Source organism: Mustela lutreola, chromosome 9 (genome assembly GCF_030435805.1).
Source record: "Mustela lutreola isolate mMusLut2 chromosome 9, mMusLut2.pri, whole genome shotgun sequence".
In the NCBI taxonomy this organism is placed as follows: Eukaryota; Metazoa; Chordata; class Mammalia; order Carnivora; family Mustelidae; genus Mustela; species Mustela lutreola.
This window is the reverse complement of record NC_081298.1, coordinates 88,284,626-88,304,769: the sequence shown is the minus strand read 5'-3', so window position 1 is coordinate 88,304,769 and position 20,144 is coordinate 88,284,626. Positions and strand designations below refer to the sequence as shown.

At 39.0% G+C, this 20,144-nt stretch overlaps 2 protein-coding genes and 1 pseudogene across 2 annotated transcripts in view; 1 reads left to right on the top strand and 2 right to left on the bottom strand.

Annotated features, from left to right (window-relative positions):
• The window catches only part of ACTR2 (actin related protein 2), a 39,957-nt gene extending 33,251 nt beyond the window's left edge, over nucleotides 1-6,706 (bottom strand). Inside the window, exon 1 of the mRNA XM_059187837.1 lies at nucleotides 6,526-6,706. Coding sequence (XP_059043820.1) covers nucleotides 6,526-6,573 — 48 coding nt within the window. The 5' untranslated portion in view covers nucleotides 6,574-6,706. The remainder of the gene's footprint in view (nucleotides 1-6,525) is intronic.
• Nucleotides 6,707-9,681: 2,975 nt separating this feature from the next.
• LOC131808393 (store-operated calcium entry regulator STIMATE-like) lies at nucleotides 9,682-11,411 on the top strand (annotated as a pseudogene).
• A 7,816-nt stretch (nucleotides 11,412-19,227) lies between these two features.
• On the bottom strand, nucleotides 19,228-19,708 carry LOC131808009 (trafficking protein particle complex subunit 2-like). The gene has a single exon (XM_059133862.1). It carries the CDS (start codon nucleotides 19,579-19,581, stop codon nucleotides 19,228-19,230), a length of 354 nt encoding a protein of 117 aa, XP_058989845.1. The 5' UTR covers nucleotides 19,582-19,708.
• Nucleotides 19,709-20,144: the final 436 nt, after the last annotated feature.

Sequence of the window (20,144 nt, the reverse complement as noted above, 5' to 3'; positions counted from 1 at the left end):
GACCAATAAAAATTTAAAATTTTGCTGTTGATTTGGAAGTATGATACCATGATTATTTTATTTTTTTAATTTTTTATTCTTTCAAGATTTTATTTATTTATTTGACAGAGAGAGATCACCAGTAGGCAGAGAGGCAGGCAGAGAGAGAGAGAGAGAGAGAGAGGAGGAAGCAGGCTCCCTGCCAAGCAGAGCCTGATACGGGACTTGATCCCAGGACCCTGAGATCATGACCTGAGCCGAAGGCAGAGGCTTAACCCACTGAGCTACCCAGGCACCCACCATGATTATTTTAATACAAAGAATTTGTTTCATCTTAAGAAAAAGTACATTGTTTCATGGCTCCAGGCCCCATACATTCTCTGAAAAGAATTAAGGAGAAAAACAGTATCTGAGTGTGACACATGACAATAATAAGAATGTTGACAGAAACTATTAACCTACCCCTTGACAGAAAGCTACTGTGTACACAGAACTGTTTTATTTGATGGTGGTAAAACTTAGGAATGATCTTAAACTTACTGACTTCTGACTAACCCCACCAAAATATCGAATTTTCATATTTTGAAGATCTCTATACCAACCCTGTTGGAAATGCTGATGAACCACATTTAACTATAAATAGCCTAGAACATTCTGCCACCCAGAATTTGAAGTGAATTTCAAGTCTTTTATAAATAGAATTTTAAAAAATGTATTAAAGTCATGACTTATGCTGATTAAAGCTATGAAAAATCTGTCTGAAATACCACCTGACTTCCTACCCTCCCAGTTCACATTTACATTCTATGATCTCCATAAAACATACTGTCCATATACACGTTCTTCCAAACCCACAAAACCTAGTCCTGGTCAGTTAACCTCTAAGTCATCAAGGCTAGGGTATTTTTCAGTAGCTACCTGTTTCTAAAACTATGATACAATTCTTATTGGATTATCTTCCAAGGCAATAGTAGGATATGATGGCATAAGGAATAATCTTTTTTTTTTTTTTTTTAAGTTTTATTTATTATTTGGCAGAGAGAGAGAATACAAGCAGGGGGAGCTGCAGGCAGAAGGAGAGGGAGAAGCAGGGAGCCAGATGTGGGGATGGATCCCAGGATCCCTGGGATAATGACCTGAGCCACCCAGGTGCCCCCAACCATACCCAAATTTCTATATGAATAACATTCGTCATGATCATCAGCCTAATACCAGCATTAGTCAGAATTTACCTTCTATTCCAAATATAGAAACAAATACTATGCAGATATTAAATTCTTATGTTTACCTCAAAGTAATGAACAGATAAGGACACTGGGTGGGTCAAAAGTGTCCATTCCAGGCTGAAAATGCTCCCTTATATAGTTATAAATGTTTTTAAAGAAAATTATAGAATGACTGAAAAAAGAATCGACAAGTTTCCAAGGGCCATCTTCAGCATATTAAATATAAACAAATGATTTAAGAGAGAAATACTATCTAAAATTGAAGGTGGGTAGACGAGCCTGGCATGGGAAATAAATCAAATCCTGGTGCATGGAGGAGGCTGTGAAGGTTGACATGCTTTCCCTCTCATTCTGAGCTACACAGACTCAGAAACACACAACATGGCAATACATAAATAATCACAATTGTCAATGTTTACTGATTATAAATGCTCAGATGGGTGGTTTATAGCTCAAAATTCTCATTTGAGCATATTTTTGTTTGTTTGAGCATATTTTAAGGGATGAAATATTTGCCATGTGATTAAGGTAAAAAGACATCCCTGAAATAGGAGATTCCCTGAAACTATAAAAACAATTGTAAACCCATTTATTCCTGTGCTTTACAAAATAAGGAAAGTTGGCATTTAATTCAAATTAAACATACCAATCACTTATTAATGAAATTACTTATGCAGTTTAAGCAGTAGCTTACTGGAAGCAAATGCGGCTTTAATAATCCAGTGCCCAGGAGGACCTGGGTGGCTCAGTAGGTTAAGCCTCTGACTTCAGCTCAGGTCATGATCTCAGAATCCTGGGATTGAGCTCCACATCGGGCTCTCTGCTCAGCAGGGAGCCTGCTTCCCCCACCCCCTCTGTCTGCCTGCTGCTCTGCCTACTTGTGCTCTCTCTCTCTGTCAAATAAATAAATACAATCTTTTAAAAAAATAATAATCCAGTGCCAGCACTCCTACATGGTATTAGATACTCAGTCAAAATGACAATAGCTGCACTATTTCTTATTATTTCCAATGTGAGAGCATTAATAGCTATAATAACAAGACTTTAATTACAATAATCTATTTTTAATAACAAAATGAAGACAATTTGACATTTCCTTTCTTGCAAAAAGTCAGTGCCTTAAAAAAAAATCTAATTCATGTGATAAAATGCAAAGAAAACAGTCTTTTCCAAGCTACTCATTTGGTATCATTTTAATCCTTGCAATACCTCCCCCAGTCTAATCATTTTAAGGCTTGGACTTAGTTCTCTCATTGTGTGCAAGAAGGTTGAGTTTAAAAAAATAGATATTACCATATATAGTTTCCTCTTCATAGCACTGTGGTTTGAACTAACTCCCTTACTTGCCACTGAGTCATCAAATGGTAAGAACATGAACAGTATAATGTTCTTTCAAGCAAAAATAAAGAAAAAAATCCAACTACATTTGCTCTAAAAGTATCTTTCTCCCCTCAAAATATAAACTGGGATTTATACAGCCCCATTTGAGCTTATTTAATTTGTATTTTTCCTTTATTAATTTAATCTGATGGTATGGATATATTCATTAATTTAATTGCCTAGTGATTATTCTCATCTTAAGCCACAAAAATACTTTTTCTATTTCAAAGCATTTTGCAGAGTGAAGCCAAATTTGTTTTTGGTTTGTTCCTACTTCAAGCACTCCTAAATTCAAAACATAAACTAGCATAAATCTGATAAAGCACACTATAAGCAACAACAAATGTGAAAATTATAAATGAAAGCATAATTATCCGAGCACAAGAAGTTTACTTTGTATTATTAGACCCTAAAAATTCTACCAGCCATACAGTAAGCACACGAGTCTTTCCTGTCAGTGAACTAGCTTAATGCTGATGAAATCACCCAAGTTTGGTAACAATACACTCCAGGGACCTGGGCCCAACTCTTGAAAGACACCTAAACCTAAACAGATCTCCAGATTTTCACCTGTGTGGCCATTTTCAGTGGTTCTATTTAGATGGAAGGTCTCTTTTAGGTTTGAATGGTTATGAAGATGAAATGCATAAATTATTGGAATTAGGTTAAGTTTCCTTCCTCTAGGCCACCCTAATGAGAGAGACCCCGTCTAGTTGGGAGCTTGTGAGGAAGAGAAGCAGGACCAACATTTGACATGTGATCACAAGACTCACCCACTCTTAGAGCTTTCCAATTAGGGCCTGCCAGCGGGGATTAAAAAAAAAATCATCAATTTCTCAAATAGCCTATAAGCCTAAAACCTAAAATATGTTAAGAGACCAGTTGCTTTAGGGTAACAACTATTTATGCAAGTTCTTAGAAATTAAAATTGAACATCTTCTGTAATATTTAGTTGTAGATAACTCAGTATAGGTTCAGGTACTGAAACAAAATCAAGAGGACGATGAAATATAAGCAGTAAGAAATAGAGAATTTCTGTGTTTAGAATCCTATATAAATTTTCGGATATCACAGCATTCCTAGCTACATATTACATCAGAACTGTCTCTTCATTTGAAGCCAATCATGTCTATATAAAATCTGGATAAAATTTTAAAGAACTAGAAATTTAACACCAAATACATAAATTTTGTTCAAATTAACTACATTTTTCCTTTACTGATCTCTTAAGGTACAAGATTCTTAAACTAAGGATTAGCCATAAGCCTAATTATTAACAGACAATCAGCTTTCTAACTCAGGTAACCTAATGAAATAGTAACAAAAATGAACTCATGGCTAACATTCCTATTCTAACTGAATATCAACAAACTCATACACTACAAATACAGAGCTTGTTACCCTTCGAAGAGGAGGAATCACTGAAATATAACTGGCTCTGATTTCTAAAGATTATCAGACATATTTAAAAAATATTTTAAATTCAATTTTTAAAGCTTTAAATTTTTTAGAGGTCAATTTCAGACTACAGGGGGAAGCAGGCTACTTTTTTTTTAAGCATCTTTAACTGGGTTTTAGCTGTAAAAGCAATAAATGTTTATAGTTAATTTGGTTTAAAGATAGTCTCACATGTTTTGTTAAAAAAACAAAATAGAGCACTTCCCAATAATTCAGAAGAGTCATGAAGTCTTTCCTATCTTCCCTCATTCTTAACCCCCAGGCTCACAGGTAACCACTACAAACATATCACTCCCTCTAAAACTTCCATGTACAAGTTCGTGGACACATAAACATATTTAATAAAATAAAGAACATTCACATAAATGGGATCATTCTAAAACTTCTTTTTTTTTTTTAAGATTTTATTTACTTGACAGACAGAAATCACAAGTAGGCAGAGAGGCAGGCAAAGGGGGGGGCAGGCTCCCTGCTGAGCAGAAAGCCTGCTGCTGGGCTCGACACCAGAACCCTGGGATCATGACCTGAGCAGAAGGCAGAGGCTTTAACCCACTAAGCCACCCAGGCGCCCCTAAAACTTCTTCTTCTTCTTTTTTTTTTTTTTTTTTTTTAAGATTTTATTTATTTGACAGAGATCACAAGCAGGTAGAGAGGCAGGCAGAGAGAGAGAGGAGGAAGCAGGCTCCCTGCCGAGCAGAGAGCCCGATGCGGGACTCGATCCCAGGACCCTGAGATCATGACCTGAGCGGAAGGCAGAGGCCCAACCCTCTGAGCCACCCAGGCGCCCTAAAACTTCTTTTTTAAGTTAACAATAAACCTTAGATATTTCCACAGTGGTGAATCTACCTTTTTTTTAAGTATACCATTCTGTATGGATGTTTCCACTGTGGTGAATCTGCCTTTTTTTAAAGTATACCATTCTGTATGGATGCCCCATTATATGATAACCCTTATTACTCTCATATTTTTAACTTAGTTCATATAAAACTAGTGTGATCATTGCTTGTAAAAAAGTCTGTAGCACAATAAGGGCAGTATTATGCCAGTAAATATCAGCTCCTTTTTCCCCCTCAACAATCCACTTTCCAAAATGTTTTAATGTTCAAGTAAAATCTAGACGCCTGGGTGGCTCAGTGGGTTAAGCCTCTGCCTTGGCTCACTCATCCCAGGGTCTCAGGATCCATCCCATATTGGGTGCGGGGAGCTTGCTTCCCACACCCCTCTCCCTGCCAGGCATTCTGCCTACTTGTGATCTCTGTCTGTCAAATGAATAAATAAAATCTTTAAAGAAAAAAAAGTTCAAGTAAAATCTTTTTTTTTTTTTTTTTCAGATGTACAACAGAGTGACATATAGGACAACTATATGTTATGCTATGCTCACGGTGGGTGTAGCTACCATATAATAATGCTACTCAGTACCTCTGACTATATTCCCTAAGCTGTACCTGTCATCCGTGATTTACTCACTCCATAACTGGAAGCCTATTTTAATTCATATGTCACATTTATGGAAAAAGAGAAAAGTCACAAAATATTGCAACTCCAAAATGGTTAGAAATCATTGTAATGCAGGGGGAAATGATCACTATAGAACTCATCCCAATTAAGTAACATTTCTGTCTTCCAATGTTCCACTGTAAGTTTTTTTTAAATGGGGGCGGGGAGTTGAAAGCAACAACTTTCCACTGATTTCTAAATCACTGTTTCAGCCAGATTTTTACCATCATTTGCCTTTTTGAATCTTAAAGACTAACATGATCTGTGTTCTGCATCTAAGGAAAAAAATGGGGGGAGGGAGGTAACAAACTTGGTTAACTTCTCCCAAGGTCCACAATTTAACACATGGGGCTTAAAGTGGTCTTCGATCTCCCAAAATCAATAGAACATACTGTCTCTGCGGGGCTGCACCGAGGCCAAATTCCCAGCATGCAGAACAAAAAGTAAATGATGCTTTGCTCAACTGCACCCCACACCCCAAACTGCGAAAGGGCTGCGGCTCGTTGCATGACAGCACTTCCCTTTTTCTTCAAACCCATTTCCTGCCTCCCGTTCGGTATCGTCAATGATACAGGAAGAGGAAGAAGGCCTCTGGGTCTTTCTCCTTTCTGCAGAACCGGAGACCCGGGGGAATGGAACCCTCATCGAACAAACCTACCCAGTCTTTTACCCCTCCAGCCCTTTAGCCAAAGTGTCCCCATTCGGGCGCGGCGCCGGCCGCCGCCGGGCAGCAAGCTGGATCCCCCTCCAGTGTCGGCCTTCCCCACCGCCTCACCCCGAGTCGCGGAGGTGGCAGGCTCGGGGAGACCAGAATGGGATCGGTCCCCTCACTCCCCACGCCCGTGAAGGCCGGAAGCGCTGCCCCGCGCCCCCTGGTCCGGGCTGCCCGAGGGCCCAGGGGTGCAACCCGGACCACCGAGGGCCCACGCGCCACTAGCACATCTCCGCCCCGGCTTGAGGCCACGACTTCCCCGCCGGCGCTTACCCCGGTGCCGTTGTCGCACACCACCACCTTCCTGCCCTGGCTGTCCATCGTCGGTCCGGAAGAGAGCCGCCGCCGCGGAACGACCTAAGCCCCTACTGCCCGGCCCTTTCCTCTTCCTCCTTCTTCTTCGCGGCCCCTCCTTCGGGCCAACTTTCTTCCCCCAACCGGAAGTCAACGCCCGGCCCCACCCGCCATTTAAGATACAGCCTGCACGGAAGGGGTGGGGGTGGGAGGGAGGAGGCCGAGACGGGCAGTAGTGAGACCCAATAAGAGACGTTTAAGTTCGAAGCCCCGCCCACAACTCCTGTTTCAGCTTGGGCTCCCTCTCTGCGGTCGCGGTCACCGCCCACCCGGCTTCTTTTTTATGGCTTCTAGTTCCTGGAGCTTTGTGGGGGCATTAATGGCGGCTGATCTAGGGGACGTTGAGGCCCAAGGCGCTGCAGGAGGTGAGGGCCTCCCTTATCCGTCTGCCAAAAAGAGGCAGGCAGGTGAAGGACGCTGGATCTGTGCGAGATGGCAGTGGAATGTAGAGAGGAGACAGCCTGGAGGGTGGAAGGCAGGGGAAACAAATGGACATCTCTGTTGAACCTACTGTTGAACATGGTTTGGTGTGTCATGACTTCTAGGGCTCTTCAGGGAACAGAGCTGGGATGGATACACGCATATGAAGTCATGGATTTATACTGATACCTCCAATTCCAGCCCAACTGTTTTTTGCCCAATTTGCCCTTAGTCAAGAGAGCAGGAGTGGACACTTATCTTTTCAGGCCCCTTGCTCACCAGTTCTCTTCCAGCAGCACCATGTTCCTTCACACCTCTTCACTGTATGTACCTGTTTGAATCCAGAGTCTTAACTTTGAAATCAGACAGTCTCAGTTTCAGATATGGCTCTGCCACTCAAGGATTCGGTGATTTGTATTTATCTTTGCCTATACATACGAATACTAACCTCTACTTCCACGGGTGGTTGTGAGGGTAAAATTCTATGCATGGAGTATCTATTCAGTGGTAGTTATAGATTATTATTTACATACTTTTAAATGTATAGTTCTTTCTACCTATAATGCTTCTCCTTTTTTTTTTTTTTTTAACCAATCAGGAGACTTCTCATGCTCTAAGATCCAGTTGTCACATCTGTGAAGACTTTGCTGATAACCCTCAAGAGGCTCCTTACTCTTTCTTCACTAATTAGTTTACCATGGACATAGGAATAATATTCTTGTGCTTTTAATATTCAACAAATATTGGATGAGTGATATTAAAATTTATCTTGAAAAAATGCCAGCATTTTTGAGAGGTGAGAACTAGAATTGTGCCTTTCACACGGCTGTACATGTGCACTGACTAGATTAAAGCTTGGATCATAAACCACTCAGTCTAGTATTCTAATACTAGGCTGCCTCTCAGTTTTCACTTTGTTCTTTTATTAGACCAGTCGTTTTCAAACCTTTATAAGGGCTTAGGCAGCTTTATTCAAATTTAATCTTTCTAAAAAAAATAATAATAATAAAATAAAATTTATTTATTTATTTATTTATTTTAGAGAGTGCAGGATCATGGGGGGTGCAAAGGAAGAGAGAAACTCCTCAAGAAGACTCCCCGCTCCGTGTGGAGCCTGATGCAGGGTGGGCTCAATCCTAGGACCCTAAGATCATGACCTCAGTCGAAATCAAGAGTCCACCACTTAACTGACTGAGCTGCCCAGGTGTGCCCCCTCAAATTTAATCTTACATGGAACCTCAACATATAAAATAAATTAAAGCTGCCATAATAGTGGAAAGTTTGAGAAATTAGAATGGATAGAAGTCTTCAGGGAAATATGTCTTCTCTGCACCTATTTCAGTGGTTGTTGAAGTACCTTAGCCTACTGAACAGTGCATTAGTTCACAAATTACACATCTTCCTTTTGTGGCCCCAGTGCCTGGCGCTGTAAAATTTTCCTGGAAGTATATTTATTTGGTCTCAGCAAATTGAACTCAAGCATTGCTGTGTCCTTTTATTCTTCCCCTCTGTGCTTTTTTTTTTTTTTTTTACTGTTTAAGAGATTATATTTTTGTTTTTTTTCTGATTATAAAAATAGTATATGCAGATGATAGAAAATATCAACAAATATCCATTTACTTACTAATGGAAATGCAGCAAACCCTTGATCATGCAAATTCAGATGCAGCACTATTGGTGACTGGTTCCTAACTTCTATACCAGGTGAAACCTGGTCATTTCACTTTCCTCAAAATAATGTGATTACATATTTTAGGTGATTATTTTAGGGGAGTAGGAGAGGGAGTCTTCATATCTATCCTCTGTCATGGTTTTATGTACATTATTCCACACAAAAATCTTGCTAGACAGATATCCCCATTTTACACATGAGAAATGAGGGCTTGGGGTGCCTAGGTGGCTCAGTGGGTTAAGCCTCTGCCTTCAGTTCAGGTCATGATCTCAGGGTCCTGGGATCGAGCCCCGCTTTGGGTTCTCTGCTCAGCGGGAAGCTGGCTTCCCCCTCTCTCTCTGCTTGCCTCTCTGCCTACTTGCAATCTCTCTCTCTATGTCAAATAAACAAATCTTAAAAAAAAAAAAAAAGAAAGAAATGAGGGCTTTAAAATATTAAGTCCTGTAAGGTCATAGGATATGAAGAATACATAACAGATACCAGTATGTTGTTATTTGTCATCAGTGAATATTCTGAAGTTGAAAGAATGTTAGAAAAACCCAAATAAATTTAATACAAGGCTGATACACTGAAAACTACAAAACCTTGTTTAGAAAAATTAAAGAAGATCTGGATAAGTAAACATACCATGTTCATGGATTGAACACTCATTGGTTTGATTTGGTTTTTAAAGATTTTATTTATTTATTTAACAGAGAGATAGAGAGCACAAGTAGGCAGAGCCGCAGGCAGAGGGAGAGGAAGAAGCAGGCTCTCCACTGAGCAGGAAACCCAATGCAGGGCTTGATCCCAGGACCCCAGGATCATGACCTGAGCCAAAGGCAGCTGCTTAACTGACTGAGGCCTGCAGGTGCCCTGAACACTCATTATTAAGATGACAGTTCTCTTCAAATTGATCTGTAAATTCAAATGTAATCTCTATCAAAACCCCAGCAGCCTTTTTTCTTTTTAGAAACAAGTTTGATCCTGAAAGTTATATGGAAATGCAGAGGAGCCAGAATAGCCAAAACAATTTTGAAAAAGAAAAGCAAAAGTGGCAGACTTCCACTGATTTCAAAACTTATTATAAGGTACGGTAATGAAGACGTAGGATATTGTCACAAGGATGGACATATAAATCAATGGTACAGAATAGACAGCCCAGAAATAACCTTACATTTATGGCCAATTGATTTTCAACAAATCTGCTAAAACAATTCAGTGGGGAAAGAGCAATTTTTAAAAAAAACAAATAGTACTTGGACAACTAGATATTCTTATATGTGGAGAAAAAGAAGAACTTTGATCCTTCACACTATACACAAAAATAAATTCAAATGGATCATAGATTTAAATTTAGAAGAGCAGGTGAGCCTGGCTGGCTCAGTTGGAGGAGCATACAACTCTTGGTCTTGAGGTTATGAGTTTGAGCCCCACATGGAGTGTAGAGATTATTTTAAAAAATCTTTTAAAAATTAAAGATAAAAATAAATAAATTTAGGATAGCTAAATTTATAAGTTCTGGGAAAAAAAGGTGAGAAAAATATTTTGTTGTTAAGCAAAAATTGCTTAGACATAACACCAAAATCATGATTCATAAAAGAAAAAAATGATAAATTGGACTTAACAGAAATTTAAAAGTTTAACTCATGTATTAAGACAAAAGACAAAAGACAAGCCACAGACTAAAAGATTTTTGCAAATTATATATTCAACAAAAAACTTGTATCCAGAATAAATTAAGAACATATAACAATAATAATAAGATAAATTATCTAATACTAAAAGTGGGTGAAAGATTTGAGTAGACATTTCACCCAAGAAGTTTTATGAATGACTAATAAGCACATGGAAAGATACTCAACGTCATTATTCATTAGGGAAATATAAATTAAAACCATAATGAAAGTGGTGGCCTGCAGGCAGTAAGGCCATAGGTGGACTGGGTCTTGTGCTCCTCCACCAGACTGGTAATGCAGGGCCCCTCAGGCACTCCAGCTGGGACCACTGGGCAGGCTGCCCTCAAGGCTAGTGAGAGCTGCCAGGCAAGAGTCTTGCACTCCTGCACAGTTTTGGCATTTTCTTGCAGGGGCTGCTATGTGCAGTGGCCTTCAGCATGTTGATTCTCAAACCTAAGAACCAAAGCATGAAAGAAGTCCCTAGAGGATATGGTTTTTAGACACTTCCAAACAAGTCATAGGAATGTTATTCATCCACTTTGCAAATGTGTACCTAGCAGATCTCATCGAATAGGACCCTTGTTCACTCCAGCTTTCTCTTGAGACACAACTGTTAGCAAGTTGCTCATCTCTGTGGACATGCAAGCCATGAGCATCTTAGTTGAGTAGCAGTAGTGGGAGCTCCTGCATTTGGACAAATGTGGAGACCCGCTGCAGTGTGGAGCCCAGGTCCAGCAGTGTGCTTTTACATCTTGATCATGATTTTTGAGAAGTCTGTCACCTTCATCGTCCTCATACTTCAGTGGAAAAAGGTGGCCCATTGAGTCCCACTGAAAACCCGAATCTGAAATTGGCCATCATCATGCTGATTACCCTTTTCTTTTTTTGATAATGCCTTAATGTTTTGGGTAGTGGATTACACTCTTAAATTCTTCAGCATGTCCTCTGGAAGAAAGAATACAATATTTTACAAAACCATAGTGTCATTTTATCTAGGAAAAGTTAGCAATAACTCCATTTTATCTAACATTCAGTCCATATTTGTATTTCCCTAGTTATCCCAACCATGTTTATAGCTGTTTTTCTTCCTAAACCAAAAAAAAAGATTTATTTATTTAGTTGAGAGAGAAAGAGAGCACAAGTGGGAGGGGCAAACTGAAAGAGAGAGAAGATCTCAAGCAGACTCTACCCTGAGAATGATTGGAGCCCTAGGCAGGCTCCCATGAGATCATGACCTAAGCAGAAACTAAGAGTTGATGCTCAACTGACTGAGCCACACTGGAACCCTTTGTTAATCTCTTTAATCTCTTAATGTAGAATAGTCATCCTACTTTTTTTTTTCTCATGGCATTATCTTTTTGAAGAGTTCAGATCATTTGGCTATAGAAATGTTCCATGATCTGGATTTGCATGAATGCTTTCTTGTGGTTGGTTAAATTTTTAAGTGATGTTTATGCATAATGTTGTTATGGCATTTGATGATCCTGTAGACAGGATGTGTTACGTGGATATTCTTTGCTTTTGGCAATATAAAATTAACATCGTATTGATATCAGAACCAAGCAAAAATCTTGCAATACTATCAATAATGCTATTGTCTTGATTTAGATCTAGCCTAGAAAAAGTGCAATTTTTATACATACATATGCACACACAGAAAAGCAGGTATCTGTGATTTGTGATTCCATAACTCTGTTGGGGAGGGGAATAAATACTATGAAAGTTAATAAACTAAATGATTTACTATCCAAGTTCCTGACTTTATTTATTTATTCACTCACTCATTCATTTATTTATTTAAATTAGGCTCCTGCCCAATGTGGGGCTTGAATTCATGACCCTGAGATGAAGAGTTACATGTTTTACAGACTGAGCCAGGCAAGTGCCCCTTTTCTCAATGTCATTTAGCCTCTTACTTGTTTTTGGATTGTCTGTATAACATAAATACATCTCAGGGTTAGAGGAAAATAATTCTGAGGAGTTTATGCATTTTATGATACAATAGCTTTAAGGATTTTTTAAAAAAAGATTTTATTTATTTGTTTTAGAGAGAGCATGCGGTGGTGGGGGCGGGGAGAGGGGTAGCGGGAGAGAGAAAGAGAGAATCTTAAGCCAACTCTGTTTTGGGTGTGGAGCCCAACATGGGGTTAGATCTCATAACCCTGACATCACAACCTGAGCTGAAATTAAGAGTTGGATGCTTAACTGACTGAGCCACCCAGGTGCCCCTAAGTTATCTTTTAATAATTGACCTGATTACTATTTTTGGCTTTTATTGTGGAAAATTTCAAACACATATAAAAGTATAATTAAATGAACCCTATGGGCCCATCAGCTAAATTCTGCAGTGATGGGCTTTCTGCTGTTCTTGTTTCATCAATTTTTCTTCATACACAGTTTTGTTGTTCTTGTTTGGTGGGAGTATTTTAAAGCAAATATCAGGGATCATACCTTACCTCTTTTAAATACTTCAGTATGTGTTTCTAACACATCATGAATTTAAAAACATAATCATAATAGCATTATTATGCCCAACAAAATTAACAAATTCTTATTATCTCAATCCATATTTAGCTTTCCCTAGTTGTCCCCAGAATGTTTAATACATTTGAGTAATTTAATACTCAGTCCATATTTAGCTTTCCCTAGTTGTCCCCAAAATGTCCTCTTTCTCTTTTTCATTTGGTTATTTCTTTTTCTTTTTCTTTTTTTAAAAGATTTTATTTATTTGACAGAGAGACAGCGAAAGAGGTAACACAAGCAGGGGGAGTGGGAGAGGGAGAAACAGGCCTCCTACCAAGCAGGGAGCCCAATGTGGGGCTCAATCCCAGGGCCCTGTAATCATGACCTGAGCTGATGGCAGGAGCTTAACAACTGAGCCACCCACGTGCCCTTCATTTTTTTTTTTTTAATCAATATTTAAATAAGGCCTGCACATTGCATTCAGTTGATTTGTCTCTGAAGCCTATTTTAGTCTATGACACGTCCCTCTCTCTTCCCTTACACCATACTTTGGGTGAAGAAACAGGATCTTTTGTCCTCTGGAATTTCCTCATTCTGGATTTGGCTGATTGTATCCATGCAATGTTGTTTGTCTTGTTCCATTAGCCTCCATATTTTTCTAGAAATTGGTGGTTAGATCTAGAAGTTTGATTAGCTGTAGGTTCAACTATTTTGATAAAAGGGTTTCATAGACAGTGATGTACTTTTATTGTAGTGAAGTACAGAGATGTACTTTTATTGCATCACATTTGAAGAAACACAATGCGTGGATGTCCCACAGTTAGTGATGTTAAGATTATTCAGTGGATTTTGGTTTTATTGAATGATATATAAGAGAGTTCCCCATGAGTTTGCCACTTAATAGGTAAAGCAGTCATCAATGATTGTTGCCTGATTGGATCAGGAAGCAATCAAGTAGTTTGCCGGACCCATAATTTCTCATTTGCAAAGATAATAGGTTTTGACCTAATTAGCCGCTGTAGTTGCTTTCCAATAAAATTATAGCTTTAAAACTAGGTTAATTAAACTATTTTTAAAAATCAAAAAACAAAGCTCACAGGCACTTAGTGTGTATAAGCTATAGCTTTAGTTGGCATTTTAGTTGTGATAGTCCTCATTCAAAAGGTTCATATTTCTCCCCTCATCTCACTATATAAAAAAATTAACTCAAAACAGATCAAAGATTAAATTTAGGAGGTAAAACTATGAAACTCTTTTAAAAACTTACGGGGTAAGGATGCTTGGGTGGTTGGTTAACTGTCCAACTCTCGGTTTTGGCTTAGGTTGTAATCCCATAGTTGTGAGATCAAGCCCTACATTGGCTCATGCTCAGTGTGAGCACTGAGATCTTGAGATCTCCCCCTCTGCCCCTCCTACTTCTGTTCTTTCTCTCAAATAAATAAATAACTCTTAAAAAAAAAAAAAAAACCCACAGGGGGCGCCTGGGTGGCTCAGTTGGTTAAGCCACTGCCTTTGGCTCAGGTCATGATTCTGGAGTCCTGGGATTGAGTCCCGCATTGGGTTCCTAGCTCTGCAGGGAGTCTGCTTCTCCCTCTGACCTTCCCCCCTCTCATGCTCTTTCTCTCTCTCTAAAATAAATAAATAAAATCTTTAAAAAAAATAAAAGATAAAAAAAAAATAGAAAAAACCGCAGGGGGTAAATCTTTATAACCTTGAATTAGGCAATGGTTTCTTTCTTTCTTTTTAAAGATATTTATTTATTTATTTGACAGACAGAGACCACAAGTAGGCAGAGAGGCAGGCAGAGAGAGAGAGGAGGAAGCAGGCTCCCTGCTGAGCAGAGAACCCGATGCGGGGCTCGATCCCAGGACGCTGAGACCATGACCTGAGCCGAAGGCAGAGGCTTTAACCCACTGAGCCACCCAGGCACCCTAGGCAATGGTTTCTTAGATATGATACAAAAGCACAAGCAATAAAAGAAGAAATAGATAAATTGAACTTAATCAAAATTAAAAATATTTGTGCTACAAATGTTACCATCAAATGAGTGAAAAGGCAACTTACAGGATGGGAGAAAATACTGGCAAATTGTAAACCTGATAAGGGACTTGTATCTAGCATATATAAAGAAATTTTAAAATTCAATAATAAAAAAGAACTAAACCAATTTGAAAATGGGAAAAGGATTTTTTTTTTTTAAAGATTTTATTTATTTATTTGACAGAGAGAGATCACAAGTAGGCAGAGAGGCAGGCAGAGAGAGAGAAGGAAGCAGGCTCCCCACTGAGCAGAGAGCCCGATGCGGGACCCGATCCCAGGACCCTGAGATCATGACCTGAGCCGAAGGCAGCGGCTTAACCCACTGAGCCACCCAGGCGCCCGGGAAAAGGATTTGAATAGACATTTACCCATAGAAGATATACAAAATGGCCAATAAAGTTATGAAAAGAAACAGAATGATTAATATCACAGAAACATTAGGTAAATGCAAATCAAAACCACAGTGAGGTTTCACTTCACATTCACTAGGATGGTTGTAATCAAAATGACAGATAATAACAAGTCTTGACAAGGATGTGGAGAAATTAGAATCCTTATCTATTGCTGGTGGGATTGTAAAAGGGTGCTGGTGAGAATGTAAAATGGTACTGCTGCTTTACAAAGCAGGATGAAAATTACTCAAAAGAATAAACACATTTAACATATGATCTAGCCATTCTACTCCTAGATATACAACAGAGAAATGAAAACATATGTGCATACAAAAACTTGTACATAAATGTTCATAGCAACATTGTTCATAATAGCCAAAAAGTGGATACAACCCAAATGTCCATCAACCAATGAATGGATGAATGGTAGTGTGTTTATATACACAAAATCGAATATTATTCAGCTGCAAAGAGGAGTGTAGTATTAATACTGCTACATGTTATTACATGGGATGAAACTTGAAAACATTATGCTAAGTGAAGAAAGCCAATTACAGTTCCATCTATAATTTATGATTCCATTTCTATGAGATATCTGGAATGGGCTAATTTGTAGGAACAGATGGTAGATTATGGTTGACTATAACTAGGTTATAATCTAGGTTGACTAGGTTGGTGAATGTGGGGAAGGAACAGAGAAATGAGGACTGACTGCTAATAAGTATATGGTTTCTTTTTGGTTCTAAATTTGCTTGTGGTGATGGTTACAGTATTTACTTTTTTGTTTTCTTTTGTTTTATTAGGATGAAATTAACATGTAGTGTTTATATATTTTAAATAAGTGAATTTTTATGGTATGTGTATTAGATCTCAATAAAGCTTTTCTTTTTTTTTTTTTTTCCCCCAAACCTTTCAGGATAAAGGCTAAAGCAGTTCATTTTACAGGTGAAGAGAATTGCAAGTACAAAGACTCCCTGGGCCTAAAACAAGGAATGAACAAATGAACAAAAGAAAGAAAGAAAGAAATGAGTTGCTAGGTTAATTGACAAATATTTGTAAACTTGAAAGCAGATAGAGGAATGGTAGTCATTAAACCTTGGAAAGCTTAAAAATTAATGCCTGAGGTTAGAATGGGGGAAAAGCAAGCTGCTTCTTGAGGCAGAAATCTGAAAAGGAATGGATTAAAAATGGTTTAAAAATTAGACTCCTGGAGGGCCTGGGTGGCTCAGTGGGTTAAGCCTCTGCCTTCGGCTCAGGTCATGGACTCAGGGTCTTGGGATCAAGCCCTGCATCTTTGCTCAGCAGGGAGCCTGCTTCCCCCCTCTCTTTCTGCCTGCCTCTCTGGCTACTTGTGATCTCTCTCTCAAATAAATAAATAAAATCTTTAAAAAAAATTAGACTCCTAAATATCCCCCTTCAGCCCTTGCAGCCAGATGACACCTGCCCTGCTCCTCATGCCATCCCTTCTGTCAGGGAATGGAGTGGCTTTTCTCTAGAGTGAGCTAAAGCCAAAGGGACTCTGTTCTCAAGGACAGGCATAGTTGGGGACTACAGGGAGGTTAATGGGACATCTATATCCAAACCAGTGGGACACCCAGCCTCCTTCCTACTGAACTGCTAATAAACTGATAATCAGTTTTCCTATAGATACTGACAGCTGGGAATCTCCCTAACAAAAGTAGTCAAAGCTCTGCTAGGTCATACTATAGTAAAACCCACTAGTCAACAGGACTCAGTGTTTAACACACAGCTTCCAGTCAGTTTTTTAGTCTTTCTCTTCTAAATATCACTGAACAGTCTGAGATTGTCAAACACTTGAGGAGAATCTCTAATACCTAAGATAAAAACCAAAACAGTGACAATGTAGGAAAAAGAAGAGAACTTTAAAAAAATCATTATAATTAATATCTTTGTGTCCTCAGAGAGATAAGAAAATTTTAATATGATAGAAAAAGTTCAACAGAAAGGTTGGGACAAAAAGGTTAAGACACTTTCCAGAAAGTAGAGTGAAAAGACAATAAAAGTGGGAAAAAGTAGGGAAAAAATTAAACTAGGGGATCTGGCCAGGACATTTTTTTTTAAAGATGTTATTTATTTACTTGAGAGAGAGAGTGAGCATGAGTAGGGGTGAGAGGAGCGGAGGGAGAGGGACAAGCAGACTTCCCGCTGAGCGGGGAGCCGGAAGTGGGGCTCCATCCCAGGACCATGAGATCATGACCTGAGCTGAAGTCAGATGCTTAACCAACTAAGCCACCCAGGTGCCTCAGGCCAGGACACTTAATATCAGAAAAATAGAACTTACGGAAAGAAAGAACAGAAAACAGGAGGAAAGAAAGAATTTGAGAAATAATACAAGATTATTTCCAAGAACTGAGAAATAATTTTCTAGACAATGCTCCATTTCTCAGAAAGTTATTGAAGTATGTACTCCTGGAAAATGAGGCAGTTATTCAAGAAATATTTAATCACGAGAAATAGAAGACGAGGGATTCACCAAGATAGAATAGAAAATAAGAATTACATGAATGATGGTAGAACAAAAATCCCAAGAAATCTGCTGTGCATCACTCTAGAGTCTGAATCAGGACAGTGTACTTCAGGAGGGAAATCAAGCTTTCCCTCTCTCCCCACATACGCATAAACATTAGATTACCTGATTTATTTTAAGGCTTTGAGGGGTGTCTATGTGGCTCAGTCATTAAGTGTCTGCCTTTGGCTCAGGTCATGATCCTGAGGACCTAAAATTGAGTCTGGCATCAGGCTCCCTTCTCAGCGGAGAGTCTGCTTCTCCGTCCCCCTCCACCTTTTCCCCTCCCCTGGCTTGTGCTCTCTCTCTCTCAAATAAGTAAATAAAAATTAAAATGAAAGACTTTGGGAGCTGTACATATGTACTTCTAGTGGAGAGTTTTATGATAAACTAGTGATTCCTTCTTAAACAGAGGAAAAATAAGACATTGATTAAATCCAGGGGAAATTTTTAAATTGTAATACAAAAGAAATATTATTGTATATACTACATGGCTCAGTATGAGTGGAAATACCAAATAATGGTCTAATCAAATATTATAATAATTGGATGCTAGGAGGATGAGGGGAAGGGAAGGGTATGTGTGCTGGGGAGGAGTTGTAATGGAATTAAATGATCTTTCATAGTAGATGGTTAACGGATGGTGTTTAAACTGAAAAAGATCAGGCACCTGGGTGGCTCAGTCAGTTAAGAGTCTGCCTTCAGCTGAGGTCATGATCCCAGGGTCCTAGGATTAAGTCCCACATTGGGCTCCTGCTCCTCAGGAAGTCTGCTCCTCCATCTGCCCCTCCTCTCACTCAATCTCTCTTGCTCTTGTGCCCTCTCTCTCTCTCTCTCTTTCTCTCTCCCAGATAAATAAATAAAATCTTAAAAAAATAATAAACTGAAAAAGATCAAGAAATAGCTGAAGAAGAAGCATGTTCAAATATAAAGACTTAAGTATCAGAAGAAACAACTAAGAGTTGAAGGTAGTTGTTTTGGGGAAGCAGTTCAGAGTAGAAAGGGTAAGGCCAGCATTGGCTGTTCAACATTATAAGCTTTGTAAAACCGTTTGACATATTTTTTTAGATTTATTTATTTATTTATTTATTTATTTATTTATTTCAAAGAGAGCATGCACATGAGCTAGGGAAGGCACAGAGAAAGAAGGAAAGAATCTCAAGCAGACTGTCCTCTGAGCACGGAGCCCATCAAGGGGCTCCATCTATCGACCCTAAGATCATGACCTGGGCCAGAACCAAAAGTCAGTCACTTAACCAACTGAGCCCCCCACAGACTCCTGGATTACCCTCCCAAACTTTCCCAGGCTATTTAATCAAGTTACTTACAATATACACATTCCTGACAATACCCCATTGTAGCAACATTGTTATTTTCCAAAATTTTCTGCACTCAACTTAAAAGGTGTTCCTTCCCAAGAAACTGAACTTTTCTGTCAATTGCGCTTGATCAAACAGGAGAATTGGGTTCATAATGTGGATTCATTGCAAACTTTATGTATAAATCACAGTCATCAATAAAGAAGTGCTTTATTCCATCTTCTTGCCTTCTGTCAGGAAGCACGTGACCTGCAGGAACAAATGCTGAAACAAACCAGTTCTTGAATTGGTCCACAGCGTACCCGTCTGTATGGTTGGGCAGCCGCATGTTCTCAGCTATGGGGCTGAGGGCAGTGTGAGTGATGAGCCAGTTCAGATGATGATGATCAACGTTGGATTCTGCTTTCCCAGGTGGCAAAAACTCCATTTCAAAAACTGGATTATCAAGGGGGCCAGCAATTATAAAGCAGAAGCTTTCACACATTGTCTTTGAGCAACGCTCCTGCAGGGGAACAGTCAGTCAGTTTCCACCGCAGACCTGGGCTGGGCAACCTCTGCTGGAGCTCCCTGAAAACCATTTGACTTTTGTAACCTGTGTGTGAGTGTGTGTGTCTATGTCTGTGTGTTGAGTGTTGGTGGAATACCCAGTACTCAATAAAATGGCTGAATTATTGCTTTTTGGCCTTCTTTTTATCAAGGTATCCCTACCCTGCAACATAAATTGTAAGATCATAATGTATCTTGCTTAAATTAAATTTTAGCTCTTGGGTTGGGAGCTTCCTTAGGCTTCTATGTATAACAGGGACAACACCCTAGCATAATCTCATTAGTGGCACTTCTCCAAACGTTTACAACTTGATTATATATGTTGCTACCTCAACTCCACTACTTACAGTTGATTCTTACAGGCTTCTATTTCCAAGTTTAATTTTGTATCCTTGAGGCTTGCTGGCTGACTGGTACACAAGGACTCTTTTATTGCATAAATTTTATTATAAGTTGTATAAAAGATCTATATTATAATAAGAGGTATATTGCATAAGTAAC